The sequence below is a fragment of the Rosa chinensis genome, chromosome 2 (assembly GCF_002994745.2).
Source record: "Rosa chinensis cultivar Old Blush chromosome 2, RchiOBHm-V2, whole genome shotgun sequence".
In the NCBI taxonomy this organism is placed as follows: Eukaryota; Viridiplantae; Streptophyta; class Magnoliopsida; order Rosales; family Rosaceae; genus Rosa; species Rosa chinensis.
In genome coordinates this window covers 80,614,850-80,623,019 of record NC_037089.1, presented here as the reverse complement: position 1 = coordinate 80,623,019, position 8,170 = coordinate 80,614,850, and the positions used below count along the sequence as shown (strand labels likewise).

The 8,170-nt window shown below is 36.4% G+C and overlaps 1 protein-coding gene across 6 annotated transcripts; it reads right to left on the bottom strand.

Moving 5' to 3' along the window:
- Positions 1-505: 505 nt before the first annotated feature.
- On the bottom strand, positions 506-7,746 carry LOC112187451 (phenolic glucoside malonyltransferase 1-like). 6 transcript variants are annotated; one of them, XR_005806895.1, is made up of 7 exons: positions 7,324-7,731; positions 7,128-7,218; positions 5,437-6,474; positions 5,246-5,308; positions 4,949-5,028; positions 3,890-4,053; positions 506-770 (listed from the first exon to the last, which is right to left on the bottom strand). XR_005806895.1 is itself a non-coding variant. In XM_040515043.1 (7 exons), exon 7 carries the CDS (start codon positions 3,088-3,090, stop codon positions 1,702-1,704), a length of 1,389 nt encoding a protein of 462 aa, XP_040370977.1. In that variant the 5' UTR covers positions 3,091-4,053; positions 4,949-5,028; positions 5,246-5,308; positions 5,437-6,474; positions 7,128-7,218; positions 7,324-7,503; positions 7,627-7,746; the 3' UTR covers positions 889-1,701. The 6 variants fall into 6 exon arrangements, 5 of the variants coding, with proteins under 5 accessions (XP_040370977.1, XP_040370976.1, XP_024182008.1 ...); XM_040515043.1 differs by lacking the exon at positions 506-770 and having other exon boundaries at positions 889-4,053; positions 7,324-7,503; positions 7,627-7,746; XM_040515042.1 differs by lacking the exon at positions 506-770 and adding an exon at positions 4,375-4,449 and having other exon boundaries at positions 889-4,053; positions 7,324-7,742.
- Positions 7,747-8,170: the final 424 nt, after the last annotated feature.

Below are 8,170 nucleotides of genomic sequence, written 5' to 3'. Positions count from 1 at the left end.
GTGATGAAGAAAATTTTCTGTTTTTTGTTTTTGTTTTTTTTTTTTTTTTGTGGTTAGAGCTCGTGCTGATAACGTGCATGTTTAAGTAAAAGAGAATTCAAGAGAGATTGATGAGAGAATTGTACTTCATTATTGAGAATAGGAGCCCTATATATAGGGATTACAAAGTGCATGTTCTAATGTTACAAGGAAAACTAATTCAAGTAGGACTAGGAATTCTAGAACCTTCTCTCCTATTACAACCATGAAACTAATCCTAGTTTGAATAGGCACACAAAACTGATTTTCCTTCAACACATATAATTTTTCTTTCTTTGTTTTATATGTGAATATATAATATTTATTTTTCAAGTCATAATGCATGGTATTTCTATCCAACACAAGAGAATTATGGTCTATTGTCAACTTTACGTCAGTTTTGATATTATTGTATGTTTCTGATATGCTGTATCACCTCTATCCTCTATGTAAAGAAATACATGGTTGACAACAATGACAACATGCATGATATGTGTGGGAATATTATACTAGGAATATATAAGTTGGTAATAACACAACGTACTTGTCTACCTATTTCTTTACTGCGAATGATTCGTGCCATATAATTGCATCTTAAAGTTAATTCAAAGTGTTGAGTGTGGGGTGAACACCAGTGTCGGGTTTGAGCCAACTCAGTGATGTGCGATTCCAGAGCCATCTCTACCTTATTCTCAAGGCAAATGATGGACTTCGCAGTTAAATCCCGGACTTCACTCATCAGATTCTCAGCACTACAGAAAATAGTTAATGAAGAAAAGCTGATGATGGTAGCAACAAGCAAGGTTTATGCATCACAGATAACTTGTACTTTATAAAATCTAATACAAAATCTAAAAGGAAAAGAAGTTTTGACGGGGAGAGCGAGTTTGAGGTTTTCTGTAAGTACAAAAAAAAAAAAAAAAAAACGTGTAAAGAACACACATGATGTGTAAAATTGAAGTCTAAATACATCAACTGTAGTAACACACACACACAATCATAATCATAGGGGCAATGATTTAGAGTTTAAGGGTTTCAGTAAATTAAGTTAAAAATATATACATGTAATGACACTTGAGTGAAAGATACACTCATACACATGATCTGTATAAATAAAGTCTAAAATACTCTAAATACATTGATTGTAGTGCTTACTACTTACATACGTAATGTTTATTCAGAAAGGATCACGGTTGAAGGTTTCTGATCAAGAAAGGTGTGGAAACATATTACTCTGTCCTCACATACAAAATCATACTCTGATGACTTATCCAACATTATGGAGTGAATTACTACAAGACTACTAGTTAGCCGGCTAAAAAAAAAATTTACCTAGAAAAGTTTGACTTCACATCTTTAGTTCACTTACCGGCCGGACATGTTATACTCTATACTCATCAAATTTGGCTATAAACCTAAGTCACCAAATGAAGTTTCATTTATTTAAATTTAAACCCGCTCTACAACTCATTGCTTCCTAAGACATGCATATGCAGTTGTGATCACCATGTATGCATATAACTTAAAAGTTTGAAGAAGGGGGCACATGACTTAAAGTTGATGATCATGATAATTGAAGATTCCAATCAGACCCGCCCCTCCTAACAACCCATCTTCTCCCAATATCCCACCTTTTGTTTCTGCAGTTGCCAAACAGCCCACAGCGTTAACACTATTATGGCTTCAAAGGTTTTCAAGACCTTTGGCAAATAGAGAAGCAAACACTTCCATATAATGTTTTTGTAAAACCAATCCAATGTCCAAACCTCCGTCACCATCATTGGTATCTGAAAGGGAGATTGCTCCTGTCCTATCTATAGAAACAAGATCGACCTTTTTTGGTATTCCACATCCAAAATCAGTTTCATAAACACCAAACCGATTTGAGCCAGCAATGGAAATTACTCTATCACTCAGCACAGTGCACAATCTTGAAACCCAATTCTCTGCCCCATTCAAGACTCCATCATCCAAACTTTTTATAGCTTCAATAATTGCACTCACGGCCACAACCAATCCATCTTCTCCCAATAGCCCTTTTGTTTCTGCAATTGCCAAACGGCCTGCTATGCAGTTACCAAAATATGTTGCAGGTATAGGAGGGTCTAAGCGAGATCTACAGTCCACCGGAAATATGAGTCGTGTTTTATCTTCTTTGGCTTCTTGAGCTTTGACTAAGCAGACCCATGTATAGGCACATGCTAGAGAAAACGTTGATAAACGAAGTACTGAAGATTCTGAATCATCATGTTGTTTCTTCTTTACCATCCTAGTCATGACATATTGCCTTAGTTTTTGTATTTTTGCGTGACAGACTTTGAAGGTGCCTCGAATTGACTCTGGTGGAGCTTGAAAATTCCAAACCTTCAAGCTTCTATTGTTGGGGCCCTTCATGTTTTGGTATTGGTTCGAGTAGAGCGCCCCAAGCTCTGCCAAGTCTTGGATGACCATTCTGTCATAAAATGGCTTTAGCTCATCTGGTAACAAACTAGATGAAGATCCCAGTTCTTCGTGTTTGCATATGTGAGCCCATGATTTAAGGAAGGAGGTTGAAGTTTTACCATCCAAGACGGCATGGTGCATCGATGTTCCAATGGAAAAGCCTTGGTTGGGAAAGACAGTGATTTGCAATGCCATTACTGCAGATTGTTCATGAGATACTTCCAACTGGGGTACAAGATGATGGTAGTCTTGGACTCCAAGCAAGTCGTACTTGCTTGAAAGATGGTCAAAATTAGCAGCAGATTCAGCTACTGTAAGTGAAACACTGTCACCTTTGGCATAACAGAGAATAGGTTTGAGTGAGTCTTGGGGCCAAGTGAGGTTTCCAGCGAGGGGCAGAAAGTGTTGGAGTGTGAGAGAGAGGGAGGCTTTGAGTTTGGGAAGTATGGAGTCAGTAGAAGATATTTCATAAAAGTACAGGCGCTGCACCGGTGCAAACCTTAACCAACGTAAATCGAACAAGGTTAGAGGAAGGGAATCTGGTGTGGCTGAGTCCGGTGAGCCTGGGTTTGGAGCAACCCTGCAAACTTCCACCACTTTTACGAGTGAGTTTGAGTTTGAGTTTGCCATTGGGGATGGACTGACTGGAGCTAGTTTTCTTTTTGCCCTGCTTTCGACTGAAAGGGGTATGTACTAGTTGGTGATATCATTTTCTCTAGTTTTAATATATGGGCGATCATCAACTATTGCACCTCTTTTGCATAAGGAAGTGTGTGAGTGACAATACGTCATGATCTAAAGATAGAATAAATACTGCATGACATGAGTGGGAATATTGGATATGGCTAAAGTTATTATATTATTCACTTTTCATGACACTATAAGCTGTTGACTTGTACCTATACATACAGTATATATAGAGTGTTACATGTAAGGAAACATGGTATGTTATCATTGTCTCCCACTGTTTCATGTTATGTAATTTTGAATACTACGGTTATACCTTCCTTTATAACAGATTGAACAATTCAATATCCTCAAATGATAACATCAGAAAGCAGCAGCTTTTGTCCAAAACCTATCGAATGGAGTGTTTAAGCATTTTGAGTTTAAGTAATGGTTATCTTTGAGCCAAAGGACCAAATTTGGATGATCTGGAGGAATAAATTGTCTCTAATATATATTCTTTCCCGGATGGGGAAAAGGGGATCATGAAACAAAAAATCTTCCCATTTACAGACTATGAACTATGATTTATTTCATACTAATTGGAGAGTTGTTTTACCATACAAAGGTGAAATTAAAATATTTAAAAAAAAAAGATGAAATTAAAATGAAATCATATGCATACTTAGATAGAATGTTATTAGGCCACATAAATTGCAACATGAAAGGTAAGGTGAAATGAACAGTTGAATTTGAAGATCACCTGTTTGAAAATGATGACTGACTTCAAAGCTGTGATCTCCCGTGTTGTTGCTGCAAATGATGAACCCCCGGCCCCGCAGTCAACTCTCCTTTCCCCTTCAAATGCTCAGGATTGCAGAAGAAGTTACTGAAGACACACGGTTCCTCATAGCAAGTTTTTATAGTCTGCATGCCATAGGTGTATTACATGAGTGCAAAAACAGGATTAAGATTCAGAAAGTAGGTCAAACAAACAAAAAATTACACAGTTAAGGGTAAAAGGAACCAGATTCCAAAGGATTGTCAAATGTCATGTTAAAAGTCTCAAGCTAAATCAGTAATATAATATAGAATTATAGATGGAATACTAATTGAGGAGAAACTAGGAAAAATAATTATATTAATTAGATATGGACTTGAAAACCTATGGCAACCACGGTCTGTGCTTTACACTGCAAAGTCATACTTCATTCAGAAGAAATATAGCGAAAGGATATAAACATTTACCAGTTTATCATCACATCTGTTCTTTTATAAAGGTGCTCTTGTTTTACCTCCATTTCCCTCTCAAGATCCTGCAGTCTAACCCCTAAAATGTCATTTATATTCTCCCTTTCATCAAGCTCTTTTCAACAATGGCACATCATAACATGTCAAGCATATCGTTAAGATAACCACTAGGACAACTTAATTTACTAAACAAACAACCACTAATATCATTATTATTGTGTTTATTACCAATATTATCATTGTTAGTAAATATTTTTATCATAATTATTATTCTTTCCATTGTTGTTGTTGTTGTTATTCTAAGAGTATATTAACCTACACACTACAGATATTTTGTATTCTAATTTCTATCTCTTGAGAAATTTTATACACTCAAAAGGCTTCCAAGTCACATCAAAACTATCAATTTGAAGGACAGGAGTCTTCCAAGTTCCAATTAGATGCTAAAAATTTCAGTAGAGAGTAGAACTACAATTTGAATGCCAAGGTGCCCAATTCTCAAGCTGGGCTAGTCCTTGCAAAGTGAGTCAAAAAGAAACAGCATATATACATTTCATGATCAGAGTTATACCCAAAGTGTCGGTATCAGATGTGCAGTTACCGAAGATGCCAATAGTAGTTGCTGCAAACTTTGAATTAGAATGAACGCTCCTGATAGAAATGAACGAAAGATACATAAGAATGAGATGCTTTTCCCAAACTACTAGAAAACTTTTGTTTAACTTTTCTTAAAGAAACTACAGTGATTGTAGTGAACCATAATAGCCGTCTTCTAGTACGTAGAGCATGGGACACCACTCCCGCTAAGTAAGTATCAATTAATGGAAGTGTAAAACTTTGTGAAGAGGAGAAACAGAATTGAAATTACATTCATGGCATGAAGTTGTTGCGCCTCAGACACATACTGATGATGGGAATTTTTTCATATGGTCTGCAATCAAAAGACCAGGTAAATATTGCACTCAAAATATAGATATTTAAAAAATTAACGTGGCGAAAGGGAAGGATAGGAACACAAAACAGTGAGACATTGGCTGCATAAGCCACATAAAAGATTACCTCTTACTATGAGATTTGAGGTGTCTTCATCACTCACCAGTGAACACATAGATTTGCCCTCTTTAGAAACTAAATGAGGACCTTGTTCACAACTTTATATCGCTTAGTGGCTTTTCTTCTTTTAAGTACAAAAGTTCCTAAAAAGAAAAACCTTATACATGAAGAGTATGAAAGAGGGAAGAAAGTAAGAGAGACTGCAGAATTCACGACATAATAAAAGCTGGCACAGAGTGCAGAATTTACTTTTCAATACAGATGATTATAGAGATAAAGCTGGCAGAGAATATTGACGGACATCTGAAAAGTATTGAAGATAATATAATGTACTGGACATTTGATTAATATAATCTAATGCACTTAAAGCATAATCCACTTTACTAATCTAATAAAGCAACTCTGCCTCTCATATAAAGTTGCCCATTAGATAAATAAAGCTCTACATTAGAAGAAAAGTGGGAATGCACTAAAGACTTGGATTAAAAGCACAGAATAAGCACATAAGCACAGGTGATTCTAGATGTAAAATATGGTATTCATGGTATTTGAGAACCAGGTTCAAGAAGAACTTGCTAAAATTCTGTGCTAACTGAAAGCAACTCTGACTGAATACATGGGCCAACTCTTGTGCTGAAGAACCAATCCTTCCGAGAACTGCATTCATCTGAATTACAATGACATAAACATGTTTCCCTCCAAATTTCTTTCCAAGAGTCTATAGCTTATAGTTGTACAATCTCCATCGTTTATAGGTGTATAATCTCCACTGACTGTAGATGCTCCACCAACTCTTCCCTGTCTACCATGGATCAAAACAGAAGCCTAACCAGTAAGCTTGTGATATTGATAATACAGAAGCCTAAGCTCACCCTGCAACTGTGATGCTTCAGCTTCATATGCCCGAGTTTCATCCCTGAGGAAGAAAAGAAGTCCAGAAGTACTGGGAGCAGGACTCCCAAAAAATTTCCATATCTTCAAACATATATTTAAAGAGGACAGCAAACGATTCAGAGTTTCAGACTCTGTAAACCACTACAAGTTCTGGCACATAAGAGAGGAAATGAAACGGTCATATCAGAATCAACATAAAGAAAAAACTGCAAAAGGAACTTTAAATGTTATCAAAGTATAAAAGATAGCCGCAATGCTAAAATGCAAGAAAACAAGCTATTAAAGCCCCATTCACTGTCTATCTTGAGGTAAATCTGAATTGCCACTCATATCTTATACTAGAAATACAAAGAGTAACAAATCTCTGCTCGGGCTGATTCCATCAAGTAGTGGACTCCATGTAATTAAGATCAAACACCATGCATAAACTTGAACCATACACTTCTTTAACGTCGATATCTAATCTATATTCTTTAATGTGATCGATGCAAAAAGACTCTTTCAAGGAATAACTATATATAGTTAATAATTTATAGCATACAAAGACCATGTTAAAGCTTCATTTTATAAAATTACGAGTATATTTATACGCATAGCTAACTATGTTCTGCTGTCTCATAGTCCAAAAATATTGAATCCTGGTATGGTCATATAAGAACTGAATACATAAAGCTTCAGCAAATGCTAGCAGTGTAATTGTAACATGAAAATCCCAACCCCTTCAGATGCATTTTAAGCATATGTGAAGCCTACTAAATTGCATCCTAATCTGAATATTCAGTAAAAATATGTTACCGCCCTACCAGCTCTCCTTTGTTTCCTCGATCGAAAACGCCTTCTTGATCGTCCGGCCTGGAAGCAGAAGCCTGTATAAGCAATGTCCAAATCCTCCCCCTGCAAAATCAAGAACCATCAATGCATATTTTCGAATTTTAAACAACACTATACCAAACTCAATCCTGGTAATAACAACATGATATATATTTTTCCTTCGATCACCTCTAGAAACTTCCCCTCCTCCCTCGTAATTGCACAAAGAAGCACAACTTTCGCCTAAATTATAAATAACAAATTTCTATTCAACAGAGGTCGAAAATTGAAGGATCGAAGCTGCCCACAGTAGCGCTATACTCGTTCCGTCCCCTGTTTGCTCATAAAACCTCGATGATCCTCCTAAACCTACCACAAGCCATATAAGATTCCTCAATTAAAGTCAAAAGAGATAGAATCGGGTGGTGAATATTTCGAGGAAGGCAGTTTCCGTCAACGGAAATGCATGAAATTATCGAGAATTGAACGTACGACAGTGAAGGGAAGGGGAAGAGGAAGCCGGTGAAAACTAGCCGGAGGCTGTCGGTTTTGTATTTCCTATTACCTTTACTTAAAATAAGGCTTCTCCTAACTTCGGGCGCAAATCTCTCAATTTATAAGAGATGGAAAAAATTCTCATTAAAATGAGTTTACCCGTTGGGTCATTGGATTAAGATCACCGAATCAAACACACTGTCTGTTCTGCTTTCTTATGTTTGTTTTCACTCATTGGTTAATAACTCACTGGTTCAGTTTCTAAACTGACTTAAGTCACTCTTGGTAAGTTTCCTGACCTACAAACTAACTCAGAGTGACCCAAGTCAGTTTTCAAATTGACTAGTGATCTAGACTCAACAAGTGCAAAGAAATATAAAAAAGAAGTGAACAGTAGTGTCTGACCTAATAACTCAATGGGTGAACTTGCTCTTAGGAGGGTATTTTTTAGTATTTGACTGAATAGGGAGAATCTCGAGGAATATCTTTGTCTTTGTTTAAAAAAGATGAGACAAATTCGAAGTTGGGACATCTAATAATT

Excerpts from the sequence above, each read along its gene's own strand:
- LOC112187451 (XM_040515043.1), bottom strand. The coding sequence starts at position 3,090 with ATGGCAAACTCAAACTCAAACTCACTCGTAAAAGTGGTGGAAGTTTGC.